The 27,417-nt window shown below is 42.7% G+C and overlaps 1 protein-coding gene across 4 annotated transcripts in view; it reads left to right on the top strand.

Annotated features, from left to right (window-relative positions):
* The window catches only part of LOC137375139 (serine/threonine-protein kinase PAK 2-like), an 80,577-nt gene that overhangs the window by 44,552 nt on the left and 8,608 nt on the right, over positions 1-27,417 (top strand). For all 4 annotated transcript variants that reach the window (XM_068041826.1, XM_068041824.1, XM_068041827.1 and 1 more), the window contains 10 exons: positions 8,432-8,640; positions 14,037-14,137; positions 15,952-16,096; positions 16,231-16,265; positions 16,648-16,758; positions 18,213-18,345; positions 20,167-20,230; positions 20,493-20,541; positions 24,195-24,307; positions 25,593-25,710. In XM_068041826.1, the coding sequence (XP_067897927.1) occupies positions 8,451-8,640; positions 14,037-14,137; positions 15,952-16,096; positions 16,231-16,265; positions 16,648-16,758; positions 18,213-18,345; positions 20,167-20,230; positions 20,493-20,541; positions 24,195-24,307; positions 25,593-25,710 (1,059 nt within the window). In that variant the 5' untranslated portion in view covers positions 8,432-8,450. The remainder of the gene's footprint in view (positions 1-8,431; positions 8,641-14,036; positions 14,138-15,951; positions 16,097-16,230; positions 16,266-16,647; positions 16,759-18,212; positions 18,346-20,166; positions 20,231-20,492; positions 20,542-24,194; positions 24,308-25,592; positions 25,711-27,417) is intronic.

Consider the following 27,417-nt stretch of genomic DNA (forward strand, 5'->3'; position numbering starts at 1 on the left):
AATGATAGGTGCTGGGACCCTTGATGTTTGCAGTGTACATTAATGATTTAGACGTGAATATAGGAGGTATGATCAATAAGTTCGCAGATGACACGAAAATTGGTGTCGTGAATAGTGAGGAGGAAAGCCTTAGATTACAGGACGATATAGATGGGCTGGTAAGATGGACAGAGCAGTGGAAAATGGAATTTAATCCTGAGATGTGTGGGGTGATGCATTTTGGAAGGACTTACAGAGCAAGGGAATATGCAATGGGTGGTAAGATCCTAGGAAGTACAGAGGGTCAGAGGGACCTTGGTATACTTGTCCTTAGATCACTGAAGGCAGCAGCACAGGTAGATAAGGTGATTAGGAAGGTATACAGGATACTTGCCTTTATTAGCCGAGGCATACAATATAAGAGCAGGGAGGTTATGATGGAGCTATATAAAACGCTAGTTAGGCCACAGCTGGAGTACTGTGTACAGTTCTGGGCACCACACTATAGGAAGGATGTGATTGCAATGGAGAGGGTGCAGAGGAGATTCACCAGGATGTTACCTGAGCTGGAGCATTTCAGCTATGAAGAGAGACTGGATAGGCTGGGGTTGTTTTCCTTGGAGCAGAGAAGACTGAGGGGAGATATGATTGAGGTATACAAAATTATGAGGGGCATTGATGGGAAGAAACTTTTTCCCTTAGCGGAGGTGTCAATAACCAGGGGGCATAGCTTTAAGGTAAGGGGCAGGAAGTTTAGAGAGGATTTGAGGAAAAGATTTTTCACCCAGAGGGTGGTTGGAATCTGGAACACACTGCCTGAAGAGGTGGTAAAGGCAGGAACACTCACAACATTTAAGAAGTATTTAGATGAGCACGTGGAATGCCATAGCATAAAGGCTACGGACCAACTGCTGGAAAATGGGATTAGAATAGACAGGTACTTGATGGCCGGCACGGACACGATGAGCCAAAGGACCTGTTTCTCTGCTGTATAACTCGATGACCCTGTCAAGACCGCTCAGGATCTTGTATGTTTCAATCAAGTCGCCTCTTACTCTTCTAAGCTCCAGCGATACAAGCCCTGCGTATCCAACCTTTCCTCATAAGACAACCCACCCATTCCAGGTATTAGTCTAGTAAACCTTCTCTGAACTGCTTCCAATGCATTTACATCCTTCCTTAAATAAGGGGACCAATACTGTACACAGTATTCCAGATGTGGCCTCACCAATGCCCTGTATAACTGAAGCATAACCTCCCTACTTTTGTATTGAATTCCCCTCGCAATGAACGATAACATTCTATTCACTTTCCTAATTACTTGCTGAACCTGCATACTAACCTTTTGTGATTCATGCACCAGGGCACCCAGATCCCTCTGCCTCTGAGCTCTGCAATCTCTCACCATTTAAGTAATATGCTTTATTATTCCTGCCAAAATAGACAATTTCACATTTTCCCACATTCAACTCCATTTGCCAGATCATTGCCCACTCGCTTAACCTATCTATATTCCTATGTAGCCTCCTTATGTCCTCTTCACAGCTTACTTTGCTACTTTGTGTCATCAGCAAATTTAGCAACCATACCTTCATCCAAGTCATTTATATAAATTGTAAAAAGTTGAGGCCCCAGCTCTGATCCATGTGGCACACCACTCTTTATATCTTGCCACCCAGAAAATGACCCATTTATGCTTACTCTCTGTTTTCTGTTAGCTAATCGATCTTCTATCCATGTCAATATGTTACCCCCTGTGCCATAAGCTTTTATTTTCACAATAACCTTTGATGTGGCACCTTATCAAATGTCTTCTGGAAATCTAAGTACAATACATCTACCGGTTCCCCTTTATCCATAGCACGTTCAGAGACCTCCAATAATTTGGTTAAATATGATTTCCCTTTCACAAAACCTGCCTGATTACCTTGAATTTTTCTAAGTGCCCTGCTATAACATCTTTAATAATGGCTTCTAACATTTTTTCTTATGACAGATATTAAGCTAACTGGCCTATAGTTTCCTGCTTTCTGTCTCCCTCCCTTTTTGAATAAAGGAGTTACAATCGCTATTTTCCAATCTGATGGAACCTTCCCCGAATCTAGGGAATTTTGGAAAGATAAAACTAACGCATCAACTATCTCACTAGCCACTTCTTTTAAGATCCTAGGATGAAGTCCATCAGGACCCGGGGATTTGTCAGCCCACAGCTTCAACAATTTGCTCAGCACCACTTCCCTAGTGATTGTAATTAAAGGTCTGCTACCCGACCCGAACCCGACGGGACCCGAAGACGTGTGTCGGGTTCGGGTTGGGTCGCTCTTCCGGGTCCGGCATTCAGGCTCGGGTCGGGCCGGATCCGGGTTGGACACGCGCAGTAAGTAGTGCATTTTGCTCTGCTGGTAAGTGTCAAAAGTTGAAAAGCCTACCTGAGCTTGGAGTCCGGGATGTCAAGGAGGGAAACTCTGAGTCTGCGCAGTGAGCGTCTCTATGACGTCATCACGCTCATGCTGCAGCTTCCTGCAGATTCGGAGGCGGAAGGTAGGTAAAGTGAACATTCCAGTGGTCAGGTCGGGTTCAGGGAGAAATGGAGGGACTCGCGCTGGGTTGGGCTCGGGTCTGATGTGGCTCTGTCGGGTTCGGGGTTGGTTTTTTTTTCCCTGACCTGAGCAGCCCTTTAATTGTAATTTTCTTGAGTTCCTCCCTCCCTTCCATTTCCTGACTTACAGCTAACACTGGGATGTTACTTGTATCCTCAGTAGTGAAGACCGATGCAAAATACCTGTTTAGTTCATCTGCCATCTCCTTATTTTCCATTATTGATTCCCCATGCTCACTTTCTATACAAGCAAAGCTCACTTTGTTAACTCTTTTTGAAATATCTATAGAAACACTGACTCTTTTTATATTTCTAGCTAGATTTCTCTCGTACTGTAATTTTTCCCTCCTTTTTAATCTTTGTCAGTCTTTGCTTTTTTTTAATATTCTTTCCAATCTGCTGACCTGCCACCCATCTTTGTGCAATTATATATTTTTTCTTTAAGTTTGATGCTGTCTTTAACTTTTTTAGTTAGATGGTGGGTCCTCCCCTTCAAATATTCTTTCTTGTTGGAATGTATTTGTTCTGTGTCTTCTGAAATATCCCCTTAAATGTCTGCCACTGCATCTCTATTGACTTATCCCTTAACCTAATTTGCCAGTTCGCTTTAGCTAGCTCTGCTTTCATGCCCTCATAATTGCTCTTATTTAAGTTTAAAATACTAGTCTTGGTCCTATTCTTCTCTCCCTCAAACTGAATGTAAAATTCAATCATATGATGATCGGTGTGGTGCAGTTGGGTCCTCTCAGTTTTGTGCTTCTGTTGTACTAATGACTGGGTCTTGGCTTGTTAAAAGTTGATACACCGAGGTTTCAATGTCATCTTGACCTTCTCCATCAACGAATGCAGTAGGTCTATTTGGCTCATGTAGCAGGACATCTTTTTTTAAACTGAGTCTGGGCAGATGCCAATGGGGTAGCTGCACTGATGGGATGTGGTGCTATTCGATGTGACGAGGATGGCTGAATGAGTCAAATTATCAGACCTAGGATTTTTGCTCTAAGAATTGTGATCTGCGACTCTATATTTGGGGCCTTTGGTTTACAGTGACTGTGAAATTCAGTGTTTATTATCGGGGATTTATTGGTTGTCAAATTTTATGATTACAGCTAATATTTCCGTGGGAGCTGTAAGTTGATTGCCTTTACTTTCATCTGTGTGGTCTGAGCTCCAGTAAAATGTGAATCTTTTGGTAGATGGGGTGCTGGGTGGAGCTGCAGCTTCTTTGGTGGACTCCAATTGGCCCTATCATACTGGAAAATTGTGCACTTTGTATTTCATCCTGGAAATAAATAAAGGCTTTTTGGTTGCAGACCAAATGGTGACTGGTGTGCAGCTGGCGCTTTCTCCACCACCAGTGTATAAATCTGTTCACCAAAAGTGACATGCAGATGGTGAATGTTGCGGTGATCACTCTGAGCTCAGCATGTTCCCAGTGATGTGCAGCTGAACTGTGACTGCATGTGTTTGGGGGAAAAAAACTGTGCTTGTGAAGACTGGATGTAGTAACAGGGCTGAGGTGTGTGGAGCACAAGACTGGAATTCAGTACAATACCCAGTGATTTCCTCACTGCACACTCTGATCAAAGGCCCTTCTAATGTATGGAAAAGGATTGATTCTGAAACATCCCTTATTGTGCAGTGCTTCTGCACATCCTGAGTGCTTATTGGAGCTGCAATTATATCATTTAGTGTGTGGATACATGTGATCGTGAAGTGGGGGCACAATGTTATGATCTCCTTTGAACCTTGATATTTAGCCTTTGTGCTGAAGTTTGTCGGGGCTGTTGAATGATGAACAGTGTCTCCCTCCTCCCCAAAACCTAGGGGCAGTGGGGACAATTTCAATACGCCCATTTCTACCCCATTTGAGACCAGCTAATGGACCACAGATTGAATCTGCGACCATCTTGGTGTGTGTAGCTGAATCCCACAGTATGCACCTGCAGCTCTTGTCTTGACGCTGAAAAAGTAGAGATGTATCCAGAATTGTAGCTCCTGTTGCATCCTTTCTGGTGTTAAGGATACCAATAGATTGGGATGATCACCAGTTGTATAGAACACAATGTAACTCTGGAAGTGTCTGGAATTAATCTGGTTTAGATGCAATAATACAGACTGAAGTATTTGAGTTGTGTCTTGCCATCATCCCAACAATTTGTTGGATCTTTTTGTCCCAGGTGTATGTTTGTTTTGGCTTTCCCAATTAGGCATTGACGTGTTAATTGGTTGATGAACCTGGCAGTGGGCCATTATTGTCTTATCCTAAGGGTAAAATTGGTGCATAATCCTTAGAAACTTTTCTGTTGAAGATGTCTTCATCCAGTCTGGCACACAGCCAAATACAGTATGAGAAGCCCCAGTTACAGTTCAAACCGTAGCTGCCAACCTGTGGTCATGACTTTGATAGCTGTTTGATATCTTTTGAGGAAAGAGCGGGGCACTTGGGTGCTAAAGAGCATGTGGTCAGAGATGTACTCTTGCAGGTTTTAGAGGGCATTTGGTGTTTCAAACTTGGAGCCACTTGTAAGGCCGTGTATCTTTAGTTAGAGCCACCCGAGCGAATGTAAGTTTCTAGTAATTGGACATCCATTTCTCTGTCCAGAACAAGGGGGTTTGTTAAAATAGAGCTGGGCTGTTCAGGGGTGATGTCAGGAAGCACTTCACACAAAGGCCAGTGGAAATCTGGAACACTCTCCCACCTCCTCCCCGCACCCCCCCCCCCCCCCCCCCCCAACCCCCACCTCCACCTCCAACTGAAAAAATGTTTAGGCCGGGGTCCACTTGAAAATTTCAAAACTGAGATTGGTGAATTTTGTTAGGCAACAGTATTAAGGCGTACGGAACCAAGACGGGTAAATGGAGTTAAGATACAGATCAGACATGATCCAATTGAAAGATGGAACAGGCTTGAGGGACTGAATGGCCTACTCCTGTTCCTTTGTTAAAGGTTCAGATTTAGAGAGAAGGCAAGTTGCGTCTTTGTTATGTAGAGTGTGTGGGGAAACATGTATCGCTGTACACGTTATCTTAAGTAATTAAGGCCACCCATTGATTCAAAGCCTGTACATGTTTGTTCAGTTTACCATGAGCAGAGAGGAGAATTCTTGGTAGCACCTGATGCATTACAGAAAAAGGATCCTCTGTTATTCATGGTATCGCTGTCATTTATTTAGATAATATACAGGGAAAAGTGCACTCCATATCATAGGGAATGTAGGGTCCACGTGCAGTTACGGAATCTGGGAATATTTATGGTGCAAACTCAAAAATGTGATTAAACCAAATAGTATATCTGACTCCAAGGTTAATATAAAGGGTGATTAACATCCTAGTGGGATGACAGAGGATTTAGATCTTGCTTTACTTTTTTTATTTCAGTAATATCAAAGACAGCTGTATTTGCTCAGCTGCACAGTGACCTTGTTTATACAGCAAGACTGCAGTCAATGTTTAAGATTCCCAAACGATACAGATCATTACAAAGACTTCTGCAGTACTCTGTTGCTATGTATAGTACCACAAGACTTGTCAGACAGCCAGTGAAGGTATGAAGTGCGGGGCTGGGGTAAGTTCCACACTGTTTCGTTGCCATGGTTTGTGGGATGAAATGTTGGTGGTCAGGTGTGGAATCTAGAAAGTTTAAGGCACAGAAAGAGGCCACGGCCCATCTTGACTGTGCCGGATAAAAATCTATCCACCCATTCTAACCCCACCTTCCAGCATTTGGTCGTAGCCCTGCAGATTATGGCACTTGAGGTGCATATCCAGACTCCTTTTGAACGAGTTGAGGGTTTCTGCCTCAACTACCCTTTCAGGCAGTGAGTTCCAAACCCCCAACACCCTCTGGGTGAAAATCTTTTTCCTCCTCTCCCCTCTAATTTTTCCACCAATCACTTTAAATCTATACCCCCCCTAGTCACTGACCTCTTTTTATTTTTATTTTTTATTTAGAGATACAGCACTGAAACAGGCCCTTCGGCCCACCGAGTCTGTGCCGACCATCAACCACCCATTTATACTAATCCTACACTAATTCCATACACCTACCACATCCCCACCTGTCCCTATTATTCACTACCTATACTAGGGGCAATTTATAATGGCCAATTTACCTATCAACCTGCAAGTCTTTTGGCATGTGGGAGGAAACCGGAGTACCTGGCGAAAACCCACGCAGACACAGGGAGAACTTGCAAACTCCACACAGGCAGTACCCAGAATTGAACCCGGGTTGCTGGAGCTGTGAGGCTGCGGTGCTAACCACTGCGCCACTGTGCTGCTAAGATGAATAGGCCCGTCACCTCCACTCTATCCAGGCCCCTCAATTTTGTATATTTCAATCAGATCTCCCCTCAGCCTTCTGTGTTCCAAGGAGAACAACCCCAGCCTATCCAATCTTTCCTCATAGCTGCATTTTTCCAGTCCCAGCAACATCCTCATAAATCTCCTCTGTACCCTCTCTGGTGCAATTACATCCTTTCTGTAATGAGGTGTCCAGAACTGCCATGAGAGACCTTGTCAAAAGCCTTGCTAAAATCCATGTAGACCACATCAACTGCACTACCCTCATCTATCTTCCTTGTTACTACTTCAAAAAATTCGATCAAGTTGGTCAAACAAGATCTTCCCTTAACAAATTCCAAAATAACAAAGGGAGAGATATGGTTAGTAGAAAAAGAAACATCAACAAAGTGGCGCAAACCTCCATTTATAGTGTCAGTTTGAAGGGATTGAGCTGCACTTGGAATTACTCTGGGTGTCTAATACCCAGGAATAACGTTTAAGCTTCTACTGAGAATTGGGAGCAGCCCCTTGGTTTGTTCACAAGTCAAGGAAGAGAATGTCATCCTGGAGTTTGTGTAGAAGGAGGACATGTGACAGTTGATGGTGCTTCTCTTTGCAAAAGCAAAATACTTTGGCTGCTGGAAATCTGAAACAAAAACAGAAATACTCAGCACATCTGGCAGCATCTTTGGAGAGAGAAGCAGTTAACGCTTCAGGTCTGTGTGCTTTCATCAGTGGGTGCTTCTCTTTGTCTTTGCCTGTCCCACCTGCTTTTCCAGGTTTCTGGCCCCTTTCCTCAGTTCACTGTGACCCCTATACCTCTGACATTTCATAACAGAAATGGATGCATTTGGAGATTTGATTTGCCTGTTGTGTCTGGAACAGTTGCATAGATTTTGTAAGAAAAGTGTGATTACCTGATACCATAACACTGATAATCTGCATTTACCTGTTTGGAATGCAAGTTTTAAAAAATCAATGTAATTTTAAAAATTCTATTTATAAATTGACTCAATGTCCTTCTATATTTAAAAATTTTACATTCACCATTGTAGGTGAATTTTGAACACGTCCTTCAGTGCAATGCGGTATAGATTAGGAACAAGAATATCGGATTAAAAAGGAGTAGCCTCCTTTACTTTGGCTTCCACTAAATTCTGTTCAAGAAACTACCTGAAGACTTTAACAAAAACTGGAGCAACTGTGTGAACAAGTTACAAGATGGGGAGAGCTTCCTGCTCTAAAATTCACTTGTTTTCGAACAATGCCATATGTTTAAGCATTTACCCCCTCAGCTGGCTGACATGTACAGTTCAGTTTTGGCAATGCATTGCAATATTGGTTTACTACCACTAGGAAGTGATAGAGCAGTTTACCTTGGTGAATTTGGTTTACCTAATGGCGTGATCTCTATGATAGGCTTACTTTTTATTAAAAGCTGTGCAGCAGGGATATTTGGGCTGTTGTAGCTGTTCTGAGCCAGCAATGCTGTCTTATTTTTGCAAGTCGTATCCTCTTTGCCTGTAGAGATGCCGTTCAGTGCTCACCATTGTCTCCTTTTTCTAGGGCTGCATATTCTGGAATTATGTCCAATAACGGAGAGTTGGAAGACAAGCCACCTGCACCCCCAGTACGTGTGAGTAGCACTAGCTTCCCTATGGGCAGTAAGGACGCCCTGTTGACGAATCACAATGCCAAACCACTGCCATCTGTACCCGAAGAGAAACAGAAGCGGACGAAACTCAAGTCCATTTTCTCAAATACTGGAGAAAAAGGTATAGTAGGGAATCCAGTATGGGGCAACAAGGGGTAGGATGTGCGCTGGGGGCAGATATGGTGGGTGTGTGGTCACTGTGGGCAAGGACACGGTGTGGAGTGTGCGAAATGGGCATGGGGTATAACAATGTGTGAAATGGTTATACGGTGAGGGAGTTGGGGAATGAAATGTGGATGCAATAACTGGTAATGTGTTTGGACATGCAGCAGATACATGGAGGAGGCAGGTGTAGTGAGATACAGTGGGCAGGGGTGGCATATAGTTGTAGTGCTGGGTGGTGGGTATAGTGCAGGTAGCTGTTTGTATGGTACGCTCTGCCTTCAAACCCTTTGCAACATGATGCAATTTACCTGAATTTTCTTCCCCAATTTTCAACGTAAGCCAATACCTGTCAGAATTTCTCCAGAAATTTGGGCAGAGTTGAGACTTGTTTTCCTGTGCCCCACAGTTCTACCTGCACAAGGATCTTGGTGTGACCTTGGCCCTCGGAGTGGCTAAAGCCTTTCTCTTCAGGGATTGTGCATTTGACAATGGCATGGTTGGATTAAATCTAACAATAAATGGTGTGCTCCAGGGTGATAGAGTCCAGTAAGGGGCTGGCAGGCTCCCAGAGTTCACTCTACCAGCAGTCTCAGTGAGCTGGCAAAATGTCCAAATTTTCAGTGCTCTGATTTTCCTTATGATGAGCTTGCGTTAGGGAGGTGGGATGTTTGGGGGTGGGGGGCGGTGGTGGTGTGAATTTGGACTTTACGTAGCAGTCAGCACAGGCAGTGTCTCCACCTACACCACACAAACAACCACTTACTGACTTTTTCCAACTATTCTGGAATCTTATCCCTTGATTTTAGGACAATTAACTGTTTGTGCCATTCCTCTGCTTTATTATTCTCAAGCTTCAATGAAATATCTGCAGTGGGAGGTTTCCCATCCCGCATGTGCAGCAGCCATTTCTTTATGTATATTTGAATTTCTTTGGGTTTGAGATTGTACTGATCTTGAGATTGATCTGAGCATAAAGATTTTTTTTGCCATTCACAGCCTAATAGCTGGTAGTGAGACCTCCAGGGGAGAATTTGAGGAACTGATAAAGCCCATCACAAGATGCTGGAGTCCAAGCAGGGGCAGGAATCATTTCAAGCAGTAAAATCTTAATACTCGCCATGATTAAGATTAAACAAATTCAGATTGAGACCTAGATTCAGAAAGTCTGATTTCAGTTGATATTACATCGAATGTGTATAGAAACAGGCTATTCATTGCAACTGATAGATGCCAGCATTTATGCTCCACAAAGCCTTCTTTGTGGGCCCTAGATTTGGGCGCCCCACAAGTGGAAACATCTTCTGCAGATCTAATGTATCGAATCTTGTTATACGAACATACGAATTAGGAGCAGGAGTCGGCCACTCGGCCCCTCGAGCCTATTCCGCCATTCAGTAAGATCATGGCTGATCTGATTATACCCTCGACTCCACATTCCCACCTACCCCCATAACCTTTTACCCCCTTGCTTATCAAGAATCTATCTACCTCTGCCTTAAAAATATATTCAAAGATGCTGCTTCCACTGCCTTTTGAGGAAGAGAGTTCCAAAGACACTCGACCCTCAGAGAAAATATTTCTCCTCATCTCTGTCTTAAATGGGCGACCCCTTATTTTTAAACAGTGACCCCTAGTTCAAGATTCTCTCTCAAGGGAAAACATCCTTTCCACATCCACCCTGTCAAGACCCCTCGGATCTTAATATGTTTCAATCAAGTCGCCTCTTACTCTTCTAAATTCCAGCGATATAAGCCGAGCCTGTCCGATCTTTCCTTGTAAGACAACCCGCCCATTCCAGGTATTAGTCCAGTAAACCTTCTCTGAACAGCTTCCAAACCATTTACATCCTTCCTTAAATAAGGAAACCAGTACTGTACATAGTATTCCAGAGGTGGTCTCACCAATGCACTGTACAGCTGAAGCATAACCTCTGTAATTTTGTATTCAATTCCCCTTTAGTAAACGATAACGTTTTATGAGCTTTCCTAATTACTTGCTGTACCTGCATACTAAGCTTTTGCAGTTCTTGCACTAGGACATGCAGATCCCTCTTTCTCAGCTCTGCAATCTCTCACCATTATTCTTCCTGCCAAAATGGACAATTTTAAATTTTCCCTCATTATACTCTATTTGGTCACTCACTTAACCTATCTATATCCCTTTGTAGCCTTATGTCCTCTTCACAACTTACTTTCCTACTTATCTTTGTGACTTCAACAGATTTAGCAACCATACCTTCAGTCTCTTCATCCAAGTCACTTATGTAAATTGTAAAATGTTGAGGGCCCAGCACAGATCCCTGTGGCACACCACTTGTTACATCTTGCCAACCAGAAAATGACGCATTTATGCTTACTCTCTGTTTCCTGTTAGCTAGCCAATCTTCTATCCATGCCAATATGTTACCCCCTACACCATAAGCTTTTATTTTCTGCAATAATCTTTGTGGGACCTTATCAAATGCCCTTTGAAAACCTAGGTGCAGTACATCCACCGGTTCCCCTTTATCCACAGCCCAAGTTACTACTTCAAAGAACTCCAATAAATTGGTGAAACATGATTTCCCTTTCACAAAACCACGTTGACTCTGCCTGATTACCTTGAATTTTCCTAAGTGTCCTGCTATAATATCTTTAATAATAGCAAACTAGCCTGTAGTGCTTTCTGTCTTCCTCCCTTTTTGAATAAAGGAGTTACATTTGCTATTTTCAAATCTAATGGAACCTTCCCCAAATCAAGGGAATTTTGGAAAATGAAAACCAACGCATTAACTATCTCACTAGCTACTTATTTTAAGAACCTAGGATGAAGTCCGTCAGAACCTGGGGACTTGTCATAGAGTCTTCGAGTTGTAGAGTACAGAAACAGGCCGTTCAGCTAATCGTGTCGGTGCTGGCCATTAAGCAGCTATCTATTCTAATCCCATTTTCCAGCACTGGGCCTGTTCCTGACTCCACCACCTCCTTCAGGCAGTGCATTCCAGATTCCAACCACCCTCCGGGTGAAAATTTTTTCCCTCAAATTCCCTCTAAACCTCCTACCCCTTAACTTAAATCTATGCCCCCTGCTTGTTGACCCCTCCACTAAGCAAAGAAGTTTCTTCCTATCTAACCTATCAATGCCCCTCATAATTTTGTATACCTCAATCATGTCCCCCCTCAGCCTTCTCTGCTGTAAGGAAAACAACCCTAACCTTTTCAGTCTCTTTTCGTAGCTGAAATGCTCCAGCCCAGGCAACATCCTGGTGAACCTCCTCTGCACCCTCTCCAGTGTAATCACATCCCTCCTATAGTGTGATACCCAGAACTGTACACAGTACTCCAACTGTCCACTCTGGCCAGATCCTGTTTTATCTTATTGAAATCGGCCTTCCCCCAATTCATTACCTTGATTTCCGGCCCATCTTGCTCCTTTTCCATAACTACTTTAAATCTTAGAGTTATGGTCACTATTCCCAAAATGTTCCACAGCTCCAACAATTTGTTCAGTACCGCTTCCCTGGTCGTTGTACTTTGCTTGAGTTCCTTCCTCCCTCCCTTCCATTTCCTAATTTACAGCCATTTCTGGGATGTTACTTGTATCCTCTATAGTGAAGACCGATGCAAAATACCTGGTCAATTCATCTGCCTTCTCCTTATTTTCCCTTATTAATTCCCCAGACTCACTTTCTATAGGACCAACACTCACTCAAACTCTTGTTTTAATTATCAATTGAAACTCTTAGTATCTGTTTTTAGATTTCTTACCAGCTTTCTCTTGTACTCTAAATTTTTTTTCTCCTCATTAATCTTTTAGTCATTGCTGCTTTTTACATTTCCAATCTGATCTGCAGATTGTGCAATAATATGCTTTTTCTTTAAATTTGTTAATATCTTTAACTTTTTTAGTTAACCATGGATGGTAGGTCCTCTCATAATTTTTCTTTCTCGTTGGAATGTATCTATTCAGTATATTCAGAAATATCTCTTTAAATGTCTACCACTGCCCTTCTATTGACCTCTCCCTCAACCTACTTTGCCAGTTCACTTTAGCTAGCTCTGCTTACATGCCCTCATAATTGCCCTTATTTAAGTTTAAAATTCTAGTCTTGGACCCACTCTTCTCTCCCTCAAACTGGATGTAAAATTCATTCATATTATGATCGCTGTTGCCTGGGGCACCTTCTCTATGAGGTCATTAAGTAATCCTATCTCGTTGCACAATACCAATTATAATCTTAAAGAATTCTATCAGGTCACCCAGCAGCCTTCTCTTTTCTTGAGACGTACTTATATAGATTGATTTGGAAAAAGTGGGAAATAAATGTGGAGTAGGGATATGGGATCTACCGAAATGTATTGGACCTGGGGTTTGGTTTGAGTTGGCTAGGGACTTCAATGTTCACGGTTAGAAAAAGGATCTCTATGCTTGAGTGGTTTGCTTTACTTTTTGTTGTTGTGTTTGAATATTGAGTGGATGACAGAGAATTACATTGGGCTGGTTGAGAATGAGTCTGTGATTGCTGTATAAGCTGTGATGGTGTTTGAGAGGCTTCGTGGTAAAAGTCAAACTTACTTGATAAGTTGTAGCCAGCAAGTTAGCCAATTTCAAATTTTTCAATTTTTGCATTGGTGTTCCACTTTCCCTTTGAACACCACCATAAGAAGAGATGGCTCTAGATTGCCTTCGATTTTGTGATTCAACGTGACCTTTGTGTGTTATTTTGCCATGCTCCCTGTTTGTTAATTTACTTTTGGGATGTGTGCATCTTATCCCAAGAAGGTGCTGGTAGTTCACTTTAGAAGGCATTGATGGTTAACTATGTAAAGTGATATTGAAGTCAGTGTAGACCAGACCAGGGTGGAATATTATACCTGCTTCCCTGAATTACATTAAGGAGCTAGGTGGATTTTACAACCATCACCACGGCTTTTCAAATTTTTTTTCCTGGTGTTAGATCCCAAATTGAATTCATTCAATTCAGCTTCACAACTTGTTATGTGGAACTGTTGTCTGACCGCTCAACCTCTGCACTGCTAGTTCAGGGTCACAGAATCACAGAATGGTTACAGTGTAGAAGGAGGCCAGTTGGCCCATCGTGTCCATGCCAGCTCTCTGAAAGAGCAATTCACTCAGTTCCATTCGCCTGGCTTCTCCACGTAACCCTACACATTCTTGCTTTTCGTATAACTGTATCATAACTAGTGCACCACCGTACTGCAGTTTTGTGCACTGTAGAGTGTGTGTGACTGCATTGTGTTCCTTAGGCTGGATCAGAGAGAATTTGTTCATCAACCTATTATCATTCGGCTTCTCTTTTTTTCTTTGAATTGATTCCATCTGGACAACTGCTCTGGGCTTGTGTTTGTACAGGAAATAAGAAGAGAGAAAAAGAAAGACCAGAAATATCGCCTCCGTCAGACTTTGAGCACACGATCCATGTTGGGTTTGATGCTGTGACAGGGGAGTTCACGGTGAGTATATAATGAGATGTGCAATGAATTATTTCATTATGACCATTTTGGCTTGGTTGTCGGAAGACTTGGAATTGGCCCTATTCCAGCGAATGTGCTGGCAGCCAACTCTTATTGCATCAATCTGTGTAAAGGTCATACCAGCCTTCTGCCTTTTGCTTTGGGAAGTTTGTGCTAACAGCCACTAAGTGCTGTTGTCCTGCCGAATAAGTTCTCAGCTTGCAGTGACAGGGTTTACAGATTTTTTAAAAAATGTTCTTTCATGGGATGTGGGCATCGCTGGCAAGGCCAGCATGTGTTGCCCATCCCTAATTGCCCTTGCGGAGGTGGTGGTGAGCTACTTTCTTGAACTGCTACAGTCCATCTGGTGTGGGTACACTCAGTTAGGAGTTCGGGAGGGAGTTCCAGGATTTTGATCCAGCGACCGTGAAGGAATGGCGATAATTTTCCAAGTCAGGATAGTGTGATTGCCATCGGACGTTTGAGAACATTCCTGTGCTTATCTTCTGACAAATTATAACCTCTGGTTCTGGATATGTTCACTAGAGAGGGTACAGAGGAGATTTACAAGGATGCTGCCAGGATTGGAGAATTTTAGCTATGAAGAAAGATTGGATAAGCTGGGGTTGTTTTCTTTGCAACAGAGGATGCTGAAGTTAGATTTAATTGAGGTGTTTAAAATTCAGGGACCTAGATAGAGTGGAAAGGAAGGATTTATCTCCCTGAGCAGAAAGATCAATAGCCAGGGGACATAAATTTAGAGTTTCTGGTAGAAGCATGGAGGGAAGTTGAGGGTGATGAGGGTCTGGAATTCACTATCTGAAAGTGTGGTAGAGGTAGAAACGGTAATCACATTTAAAAAAAAAAATACTTGGATATACACTTGAAGTGACCTAATCTACAGGGCTACAAACCAAGAGCTGGAAAGTGGGGTTAGGCTGGATAGCTCTTTGTCCGCTGGCACAGCCGTGATCGGCCGAATGGCCTCCTTCTGTGTTGATCTTTTCTATGTTTTATTTATCTACCAGACAAAATCCCTCACTATATTAAGCATCTGTTAGATCACACCTCAACCTTCTAAACCCAATGAAATACAAATCAAGCTTGTGCAACCTGTCCTTATAACTTAACACTAAACCCTGATATCATTCTGGTCAATCTGCACTGCATCACGTCCAAAACCAATATATCTTTGCTGAGGTGCAGTGCCCAGAATGGAACACATGCTCCAGATGGGGTCTGAACAATGTTCTGTACAACTGAAGCATTACTTCCGTCCCTTTGTATTCCAGCCTCTGATATAAAGACCAACATTCGATCGGCCTTTTGGATCATTTTCCGTGGACTTTCTGGTTAATGAATATAGTTATGTGAATGTAGCCTTTCAGATATATCTCCTGAAAGATGTAAATAGATATTTTCAATCAAAATTCACATCATCCCCTGCCCCATTTTGCTGCGGGAATGTATCGAATGGAGACCAGGCATGAGTCCTTTGGGTTGGTGGTGGAGGGCGGGGTGCTTGTTGGTAGAATGCTTCTGCACAAACTGCTTTATAGCCAATTGAAGTGTACCATTGGCAGAGATTCAGGAGCTGGTGAAGCACTTGGCTCTCTGACTGCAGAAAGTATAAGGTCAGGGAAGAGAGGAGCAAACATGTGAACAGTACCCCTAGTGCATATCGAGTGGTCCAACCTTCTTCTGTATTAGCTGAGCAGGATTGGGTTCATTGGTGGGCTCAGTGCAATGTTTGTGCATATCCCAGTCCCCGTTGTTGGAGCTTTACTTGAAGCTGGTGTGGTGGTGTTTTACAGGGAATGCCCGAACAGTGGGCTCGGTTATTACAGACATCCAACATCACCAAACTGGAACAGAAAAAAAATCCTCAGGCTGTGCTTGATGTGCTCAAATTCTACGATTCCAAAGATGCGGCGAAACAGAAGTATCTGAGCTTCACAGGTATGGTGATGGAGCAGAGACTAAAAGGGTGGAAGGAGACGTTCCTGTCAGAAGTCTTGACTGATTGGACTAAAGTAGTCAATGTGGACAACACTAGGCCTTTGGTTTAAACTTTTTTTTGTTCTTTTAAACAGAACAGCCAGATGTGTTTCCTGCAGTCACACCTGTGGTGAGTATCTTGTATTTCTTGCATTCTGTCTGATCTAGTGACCTCCACCTGCATGTGTTCAGGAGGCTTCTGCACAGTATGGACTACTACATGTCTAGTATTTGAGCGATCATTAGAGGGAAACACGGTGCTGCATATGTACTGTAAAAACAGATTACAGGTCCTTGTATTGATTAGGTGAAGGAACATTGCACAGAATTTAGAATATAAATAGGGGAGGGGGATTATATATGAGGGAGATGCTGTCTAACTGATACAAGGGAGTGCAGTTCACGTGTACAGGCTGGAGGGGTCTGTGATGTATTTACGTTACAGATATGAGGGTGAGGAATGCGATGTAGTTTGTATGCTAGTGTTATAAAATGTAATTCCTTGCCTTCAGCACAGTTCAAAAGGCACGGAGCCTTCAAATGTGCCAACTGTCCCGGAGGAGGATGATGATGACGAGGCCCCACCTCCAGCCATTGCACCGCGGCCAGAGTGCACCAAATCTGTGAGTATTGTCGAACCAGGAGCACCAGCATAGCAAGAGGTCACTATCTCTTTGCCAATGAGAGCTCCCCTTTGGAGCTGTCTGCCCTAATCTTTCTTACCTGCTCTTCGCATTTTTCCTTGTTTGATTCCCTCCTAACTATCATGCTTGACTCACTAGCTATTAATAAGGATGCATTCTGTTCTGTAGGAAGACATGTCTGCTGACCTCCATCTTGTTTCTCCCACAAATCCCAAATTTATACCCCCTCCATTATTGATTCATCAGATGGATGAAGCCTTCATTAAAATTGTCCTATTACTTCTACCAGCCTCTTCGACTTGCTTTCAGTTCTCTTCCTTTATTTCTTTCTCACATGATGGGCTCTTGTTCCTGTAGCATTCTTCTTTCTTAATTTGAATACCAAATCTGATACTGTTTCTTTTTTATGGTCTAATTGCAACCTATATAATGCCTCAGCATGTCTGATAGCTGGAGGATTGTAATATTACCAGTGACTGTGTTAGGCCTTGTACTTTAAAGGAGGTATTGGTCAAGCAGAGTAATGGCTGTCAGGGCAGCAGTCTGGATGTGGCAGGGGAAGTGGGGCAGGAACCAGCAAATGCTGGAAATACACAACAGGTCAGTCTGCAGCTGTAAAGAGAAAAGACCAGTTATGATGTAACCAGTCCTCAGAATTTCTGCCCTCGTATTTTCAGCATTTTCTGTTAATGTCAGATTTTTTTTTTTACATTTGCAGTTTTCCTATTTTAGTTCATTGGTCACTGAGATTGAGAGAGTGAGATGTTCAACGGTAGCTGTGACTGGAAGTTTGGTGATTCCTTGAGACTGTGGTCTGAGTTAGTTATAAGTGCCTGACTGTCCATTAAAGCTGTGGATAAGTAAGCGTTAGAAATGTTGCTGTCACTTGCATTAAGAACACTCTCTCGACTTACCTAGATAAATGGACTGACCTTTATACTGATTGAAGGCTTCAGGTTCAATCCCCAAGTGAGTTAGCCATTCTTAGCTGAGGTAGCAGTAGAGACACGACATTTGCCCTCAGCACCCCAATCTAGGGAGGCATCAATTCTGACAGGGTTGTCATTCCTGATCATTATCTAGTGACCTGGCCAACAAGAGAAGACAGCATTAGACTCAGCTGTGATGCTGCCCCAAACCCTGGCTGTCAATCCCTGTCTAAAATCACAAGCAAAGAATGTTCACTCGGGTGAGGTATTGTAGAGTGTTTTCTGACCCATACAAGCTACCTTTCAGCATGAGTCAGCACCTTTAGGAGAGAAGGGGAGTAAGTTGAATAAAGGCTTTAAAAAAAAAGGGTGTGTGTATATAAGTGCATATGCATGCATTAACATTGTTCAACTGTGTGTGTTGGTGTGTGTGGACTTTAGCACGAACTTACGGTTTGTGTGTGTCTGTATATCAGCATCATCTCATTGCATTATTCTCTTAAGGTTTACACGCGGTCTGTGATTGATCCAATCCCACCTGTCAGTAGAGAACCAGATGGCGATGCCACTTCAAAAGGATTGGACAAAATGAAAAAAAAGGCAAAGATGACAGATGATGAGATTATGGAAAAACTGAGTAAGTGCTCAGCGTTTAACTGGGTGCATGAGAGCTTCTGCATTCATCATGTGCATTGTTGCTGCAATTATCAGGTGTGGATGTTAAGGTATTTAGTGGCATTGTTGTATTGGTACTGAAGGCACTGGTGTTGTATGAGTCAGATCCAGTGGGGATCTCACTTCATTCAGTGTAGTACTCTGCAGCTCGTGGAGTTCATGGAAAGCTTAACGTTTGGGATAGTACTTATACATGTTGCAGAGTCTGCTGTAAATTTGGTATGCAAGCCAGTGGAGGTAATGTTATCCAGTAATTCTGGCACATGTATTGAGATGAGTTCAATGTTGGGTTTGGGTGAAACTAACGATGACTAATAGGCACTGTGTAGAAACGTGGGACATGACTGCACTGAAGCAATCCATCCTTTGGAATTTCAGGTACAAAACAAAAGCCTAGAGTGCCACATTTTGCCTTTTTTCATCCTCTGACAGCATTTTTGGTAGTATTGTGTTTTGTCTGCCTTTTCTGTCAGATAGGGAATCCATTTCAAGCTTCCTTTTTGAATTAATCATTCAAATTATGGATGAACTTCAGTACTTTTCTGGTGTCCTGCTTTAATTACTTGGTTTGTTTAAAGAACAGAGTGTCAGGTGAGCATTACTGTTTTACCATTAATATAAATGCAGGAGCTCTGTTTTAACACTGTAGGTATATACAAATGGAATTTGGGTACTTGCTAAAGTTCACACCGTCCCATCCTAGAGCATCAATTTCTGTCTTAAAATTTGCTCAATATAGCAGATAAATGCAATCAGAGGACCTATTGATTTCCAAAAAGCAGCCACCATCTCAACTCTGGTTAAAATGCAACAAGCAAAATCCACACATTATAGTAAAATTGACAGTATTGTATTTGAATACCATGAGGGGAGTGTACTAGAGTGTGAGTAAATTCTCTGCACTTTGGCACAGATGGTGATGTTGATTGTGACTGCAATTGAGCGTTGTACATTGGGGAGATTGACTCTGACTGTAATTGAGTGTTTGCTTTGGGGAGGTTGACTGTAATTGAGCTCTGCGCATTGCAGGAGATTGACTGTAAATGAGCATTGTGAATTAGGGAGAAGGGAAATTACTGACTAATTGAGTGCTGTGTGTTAGGGAGAGTAAAAGTTCTGGTTGGACTGCCTCTGGAGTATGGCATTCAGTTCTGGGCACTGAACCTCAGGAAAGATATATTGGCTTTGCAAAGGGTGCAGCACAGATCACTGGAATGTTACCAGGGCTAAAAGGGTTAAATTATGAGGACAGGTTTTGTTGACTAGCCTTGTATTTTGAGTATGGAAGATTAAGGGGTTATCTAATCTTGGTGATAAGATAATTAAAGGAGTCGATTGTGTCGATAGAGAGAAATTATTTCCTGAAGCTAGGTCCACTGAAAATTCAAAAACTGAAGATTAATAGGTTTTTGTTAGGCAATAGTATTAAGGAATAAGGAACCAAGATGGGTAATTCGAGTTAAGGTACAGATCAGCCATGATCCAGTTGAAATGATTACTCCTGTTCCTATTACTCTGACTAATTGAGAACTTTGTGGAGGTTTATGATGAATATAATAGCACTGGATGGGGGAAGGGACAGTGAGATTCATGAGTACTGAGTGGTGCAATCTCTGATTGTGCTGAAGGGCTATTTTCCAGGTGGGAGATTGACTTCGTACCAGAGGGCTATACACACGTAAGATATGATCTTGTGATAGCTATGATATTATATCATCTGTGGGCTGCTTGAAAGTCCTGAGGCTGTTTTTTTTTACATTAACCGTGCTGTGCATCTTTGCAGGAAGTATTGTGAGTGTCGGAGATCCGAAGAAGAAATACACCAGATTTGAGAAAATCGGGCAGGGGTGAGTGCTGGTTCTTCAACTCCTACATGAATCATTGCCAGGCTGGATGTACTAGTTTAATGTTCGAAGGTAGATTGAGCACCTGTGAACATTACAACCTCTCCTAAAAGGCTCCAGATCATAGTTGTGTCTCCATTTTAAGCACAGATCTTTGTAAGTCCAGAATCCAGTTTGTACTTTCCAGTGATCAGGATAGTAATTCATAGCAGTAATTGATACAGAAATCATCTGTGATTTAATCACAATATCTGTTTCCTTACAGTGCCTCAGGGACAGTATTCACAGCCATCGATGTAGCAACAGGACAGGAGGTATGTTACTGTTGAGAGATATTAAACCCAGGAGCTGTTTGTTGCTGATCTAGACTTCAGGGCTGTCCACTTCGAAACACCAAGATAGATTTGGGGGGTGTTTGTTATTGAGGACTAAGTTACTCCGTATTCCCGAGCTGAGCGTTACAAGTGCTGGATGGGTGTTGTACTTGGGCGGTGATCTCTGGGAAGGTGCTGTATTTTTGAGCTGTCTTTTATTGCCCGTCGGGAATAAAGTTAGCTAATTATTGTTTTATGGGTGTTGTGAAGAGTTCTGCAAAGTCAGAAGTGCTGCTTGGGTATACAGTGCCCTGCAGGACCTCATCACTGGATCTGAACCCACAGTCACGTAAGTCCTAGTGGCGAGCAACTGCCTGACGGTCTACACCAGAACAAGACTGGGACAAATATCCTTGCAGGAAGGTTTGCTAATGCTGTTGGGGATGGTTTAAACTAGATTGGCAGGGGGATGGGAACTGAGGACAGTTTCAAATAGGAAAAATTCAGAGTAGGGAACGGGAGGCAGAAAATTAACAAGTGACAAAGAAAATTAACCAGTGACTCTGAAAGACAGAAGAAGCAAAGGTTAAAAAGCGTACAGCGCAGGAATTTGGCAATGTTAAAAGGTATTTATTTAAATGCAATGAGTATAGCCAATGAGCTGAGGGCACAGATAGACACATGGCAGCATGATATCATTGGTATAACGGAAACCTGGCTTAGAGGGGCAAAAATGGCAGCTCAACATCCCTGGATATAGAGTTTTCAGGCAGGGTAGAGGGGGATAAAAAGGAGGGGGTGTAGCATTATTGGTTAAAGAATCAATAACAGCTGTGAGGAGGGATGATATGTTAAATGAATCATCAAATGAGGCCATATGGGTTGAGCTCAGAAATTTTAAAAAAGGGCAGCCACACTACTAGGAGTGTACTAAAGACCCCCAGAGTGAGAGGGAGATAGAAGAACAAATATGTAGGCAAATTTCTGAGTGCAAAAACAACAGGGCAATAATAATTGGGAATTTCAACTACCCTAACATCAACTGGAATACAAATGGTGTAAAGGGCACAGAGGGCACAAAATTCTTGAACTGCATTCAAGAGAACTTTTCCAGCTAGCGCATAACAAGCCCAACAAGAGGGGGTGCAATTCTAGATTTAGTCTTAGGAAATGAAGCTAGCCAAGTGGATGAAGTAGCAGTGGGTGACTATTTTGGAAATAGTGACCGTAATAGTTATTTTTAGCATTATTATGGAAAAGAACAAGGATAGAACAGGGGTAAAAGTTCTAAATTGGGGAGAGACAAATTTTATGAAGCTGAGAGGTGATCTGGCAAAAGTGGACTGGATACAGTTACTTGGAGGAAAATCGGTGGCAAACCAGTGGGAGGCATTCAAAAGTGAGATTCTGCGGGCACAGTGTAGGCAGGTCCCCACAAAGATAAAGGGTAGGTACTGCCATCTTTAGAGCCCCCTTGTTATCTGGACGCATACAGGGTAAGATAAAGCAGAAAAAGAAAGCTTATGACAGTCACAAAAAACTCAGTACTTTAGAAAGCCCAGCGGAGTATAGAAAGTGCAGGGGTGAAGTAAAAAAGGAAATTAGGAAAGTAAAGAGAGGACATGAAAAATTATTGGCAGGTAAAATCAGGGAAAACCCGAAGATGTTTTATCAGTACATTGAGCAAGAGGATAACTGAGGAAAGGGTAGGGCCCATCAGAGATGTACAAGGGAACTTTATGCATGGATGCAGAAGATGTGGGCAGGGTTCTTAATGATTTTTTTGACTCTGTCTTCACAAAGGGTAGGGTTGATGTAGACATTGTAGTTAAAGAGGAGTGTGAAGTATTAGATATGATGAGCATAATGAGAGGAAATCTTAGAGGGTCTGACATCCTGGAAAAAGTGGATAAATCACCTGGGCTGGATGGATTGTATCCAGGTTGTTGAAGGAAGCCAGGGAGGAAATAGTGGATGCTCTGAGGATCATTTTTAAAGCCTCTCTAGATACAGACAAGGTACCAGAGATTGGAGGTCTGCGAACGTTGTACCATTGTTTAAAAAGGGTGCGAGGGATGGACCAAATAATTATAGGCCAGTCAGTCTGACCTTGGTGGTGGGCAAATTATTAGAATCAATTCTGAGAGATAGGATAAATGCCAGTTAGAAAGACACAGATTAATCAGGGATAGTCAGCGTGGATTTGTTAAGGGAAGGTCGTGTCTTTCTAACTTCATTTAATTTTTTGAGGAAGTAATAAAGAGGATTGATGAGGGTAGTGCAGTGGATGTGGTCTGCATGGATTTTAATAAGGCATTTGACAAGGTCCCACATGGCAGACTGGTAAGCTAAGTAAAAACCCATGGGATACAAGGGAATGTGGCAAGTTGGATCCAAAATTGGCTCAGTGACAGGAAACAAAAGGTAATGATTGACAGATGTTTTTGTGAATGGAGAGTGGTTTCCAGTGGTGATCCACAGGGCTCAATGTTGGGTCCCTTGCTGTTTATGGTATGTGGAAATTTGCAGGTGACACAAAAATTGGCCGTGTAATTGATGAAGATAGTAGATTCCAGAATTGTATCAATGGTTTGGTTGAGTGGGTGGGAAAATGGAAAATAGAATTCACTTTGGAGAACTGAGGTAATGCATTTGAGGAGGGCAAATAAAGCAAGGGGTTACACAATAAAAGGATATTGAGAGGGGTAGAGGAAGTGAGATACCTTGGAGTGCACGCCCATAAGTCCCTGAAGATTCAGGACAGGTAGATAGAGTGGTGAAGAAGGCATATGGAATGCTTTCCTTTATTGACCGAGATATAGAATACAAAAACAGGGATGTCATGCTGGAACTGTATAAAACGCTGGTTAGGCCACAGCTGGAGTGTTGCGTACAGTTCTGGTCACCACTTTACAGGAAGGACAAAATTTCTCTGTGGAGAGTACAGAGGAGATTGACAAGAATGTTGCCAGGGCTTGAAAATTGCAGTTATGAGGAAAGATTGGATAGACTAGGGTTGTTTTCCTTAGAACAGAGGAGGTCGAAGGGTGACTTAATTGAGGTGTACAAAATTATGAGGAGCCTAGATAGAGTAGACAGGAAGGACCTGTATAAAACGCTAGTTAGCTGTATAAAATGTTAACTCTATGACCTGTTTCCCCTAGCGGAGAGGTCAATTACCAGGAGGCACAGATTTAAGGTGATTGGTAGAAGGATTAGAGGGGACATGAGGAAAACCTTTTTTGCCCAGACGGTGGTGGGTGTCTGGAATTCACTATCTGGATTGGTGGTGGAGGCAGAAACCCTCAACTCATTCTATGTGACGAACTAGATCTTAGAGGATTTTCCATGAAGTTCTTTCAGAAAATTGTCATAAATATTCTTCTCTTGCCCCTCCTATAGCCAGCCAACAAAGTCTATATCCATCCATTTTGGAAAATTGTAGCCACAATAAGATGAGATAACCCATCTATATTCCTTTTTGTATGAGTCCATTTAATGAATGGATATTAATAGGACAGAAGGGTGTGCTGCTGTCAATATGGAGCACACTTTGTGCATCTGTATTTGTAGCAGTATGCTCAGCTGTGTGGTGGGATGGTGGAGACATTGGACAGATGCAGCATCAGCACCTTATGTATTTGCTTTACCAGGTGGCAATCAAACAGATCAACCTGCAGAAACAACCAAAGAAAGAGCTGATTATCAATGAGATTTTGGTGATGAAGGAACTGAAGAACAGCAACATCGTTAACTTCCTGGACAGGTAATTGGGAGAGAACAGGGTGATTGCACCTCTGGTCAGAGCCTGCTTTGGTCTTTGCATATATGTCACTTGGAAATATGGTGAATAATTCCTCCTTGGATTCCTGTCTCCAATGGCCTCATTTGAAACTCTGGCCTTGTATATGGTAAATCTGTGCTGCTACCGCTCCATGTGCCAGTGTGATGCACCACAAGGGAAGAGGGGCCCATCAGTGCAGTGAGGACTTAGTCATCGAGTCATACAGCACAGGAACAGGCCCTTTGGCCCATTGTGTCCGTGCCAGCCATCAAGCACCTATCAATTCTAATCCCATTTTCCAGCACTTGGCCCATAGCCTTGTATGCTATGGCATTTCAAGTGCTCATCTAAATACTTCTTGTATGTTGTGAGGGTTCCTGCCTGTACCACTCCGTCAGGCAGTGTGTTCCAGATTCCAACCACCCTCTGGGTGAAAAAAAAATTCCTCAAATCCCCTCTAAACCCCCTTCCCCTTCCCTTAAATCTATGTCCCCTGGTTATTGACACCTCCCCTAAGGGAAAAAGTTTCTTCCTATCTACCCTATCTATGCCCCTCATAATTTTGTATACCTCTATCAGGGCTCCCCTCAGCCTTCTCTGCTCTGAAAACAACTCTAGCCTTTCCAGTCTCTCTTCATAGCTGAAATGCTCCAGCCCAGGCAACATCCTGGTGAATCTCCTCTGCACCCTCTCCAGTGCAATCACATCTTTCCTATAGTGTGGTGCCCAGAACTGTACACAGTACTCCAGTTGTGGCCTAACTAGCATTTTATACAGCTCCATCATAACCTCCCTGCTCTTATATTCTATGCCTCGGCTAATAAAGGCAAGTATCCCATATGCCTTCCTAACCACCTTTATCTACCTGTGCTACTGCCTTCAGTGATCTATGGAGAAGTACACCAAGGTCCCTCTGACCCTCTGTACTTCTTGGGGTCCTACTATCCATTGTATATTCCCTTGCCTTGTTAGTACTCCCAAAATGCATCACCTCACACTTCTCAGGATTAAATTCCATTTGCCACTGCTCTGCCCATCTTACCAGCCCATCTATATCATCCTGTAATCTAAGGCTTTCCTCCTCACTATTTACGCCACCGCCAATTTTTGTGTCATCTGAGAACTTACTGATCATACCTCCTATATTCATGTCTAAATCATTAATGTACACTACAAACAGCAAGGATCCCAGCACCAGCTTACCCTACTTGTATTTCTATTCATGGTATTGTACAAAGTGGATTATAAGTCTTTTTTTTTGTCCTAGCTACCTAGTGGGTGATGAGCTGTGTGTTGTGATGGAATATCTGGCTGGCGGTTCACTGACTGATGTCGTGACGGAAACCTGTATGGATGAGGCACAGATTGCTGCAGTATGCAGGGAGGTAAGTGCATGTTTGAAAAGCCCCTTCCTATTCTTCCAAGATTCCTTCTCCAAGGTGGCCAACTCCTACTAATCAATCATTTGTGATCCCACTAAAAGGAATGATGACTGTTTAATCATCATTTGTTTTCATTTCCCTGTGATGGTCTGGAAAATTGAAAATGGCAGGTCAGTCAACTTGTGAAGCAGATTCAGATGAGCTGCTTCATGAGAATCTCCGTCCTGCATCATGGGTTTCAGCTTCTCTCCTCAGTTTCTTATTTCAAAATTGAGATGCTGACTTGCCTGTGCTTTTCCAGCATTTTCAGTTTTGATTTCTGATTTTTCCACATTTGTTGTACTTTTACTTGTTACAGTTGACATTTGCAAAAATCCATGGAGCTATTTTTTCTTTGCAGGACATCCTGAGAGATATTTTCCCATTTGTATTTTGTAAAACCTTCACCCCACCTACCTGTGTCCATTTATCCACTTGTCAGTTCCTTTTATCTCTTTGATAGGTGCCTCATTGATTGTCATCAGTATCCAGCAAGAGTTTGTGCTTTTTTTCCACCTAACTTTGCACCAGTGCGATATTGCAAGTTTCCACCATTCTTTCTGCTGTACCCTGCTCTGTATTTAAAGGAAAGAGGGAAATGCATTTACTAGATTGAAGATAACTGGGGCAATTCTGTCTCATGCTCCTGTTCACATTTAGAGTCATAGAGAAATACAGCACCGAAACAGGCCCTTCGGCCCACTGAGTCCGTGCCGACCATCAACCATCCATTTATACTAATCCTACATTAATCCCATTTTTCCCTCTCACATCCCCACCTTCCCTCAATTCTCCTACCACCTACCTACACTAGAGGCAATTTTTTTACAATGGCCAATTTACCTATCAACCTGCAAGTCTTTGGCATGTGGGAGGAAACCGGAGCACCTGGAGGAAACCCACTCGGTCACAGGGAGAACTTGCAAACTCCTCACAGGCAGTACCCAGAATTGAACCCGGGACGCTGGAGCTGTGAGGCTGTGGTGCTAACTACTGCACCACTATGCCGCCCTGCTGAAATGTTCTGATGGCTGCATGAATTTTGGATTTGGTTACTCTCAAATTCTGTTTTGAAAAATGTGTGTTTTGCAAAAAAAAAAAGGCAAGGACTACTTATGTTTATAAAATACCTGAGAAAATGCCTCAGGCTGGAAGAGAACGAGCAAAGGGAGGCTTTTAAAGGTGGAAAGAAAAAGGTCCAGGGCTGATGAGGGCTCTGCCACTGATGGTGGAAAAGAGGGAGATGAAGTAGATGATGAAGCAAAGAACTGAAGAGTGCAGGCAGAGCATAAGGCAGGAGGAGGTTGTGGAGCCAAGGTAATGCAGAGAAATGGAAGAATTTGTAAAGAAGGGTTTTAAATTTGATAGTATATAGTGGAAGCCAGGAATCTCTCAATCTCGCTGTCACTCTCTTTCTTTTCTATGACCTCCACTTTAAACAATGTAGGTCCAGTAGAATTCAGAAGTTTTTTGAAGCAAGTGATTATAAAACATTCCCCAATGGTCCAGTTGGTAATGACTGGTACCTGATCTCAGCTGAGCTGACAGGAGAAGCCTACATTTGTTTTTCGCCTCCCTATGTTGTTAAGGTAAAGATCAGTCAGGTTTCTAATCATATCAACTAGCTATCAACTAACCCCTACTAGAAAGTACGTAGCAGAAGACAGCAAT

Source organism: Heterodontus francisci, chromosome 11, assembly GCF_036365525.1.
Source record: "Heterodontus francisci isolate sHetFra1 chromosome 11, sHetFra1.hap1, whole genome shotgun sequence".
Classification (NCBI taxonomy): domain Eukaryota; kingdom Metazoa; phylum Chordata; class Chondrichthyes; order Heterodontiformes; family Heterodontidae; genus Heterodontus; species Heterodontus francisci.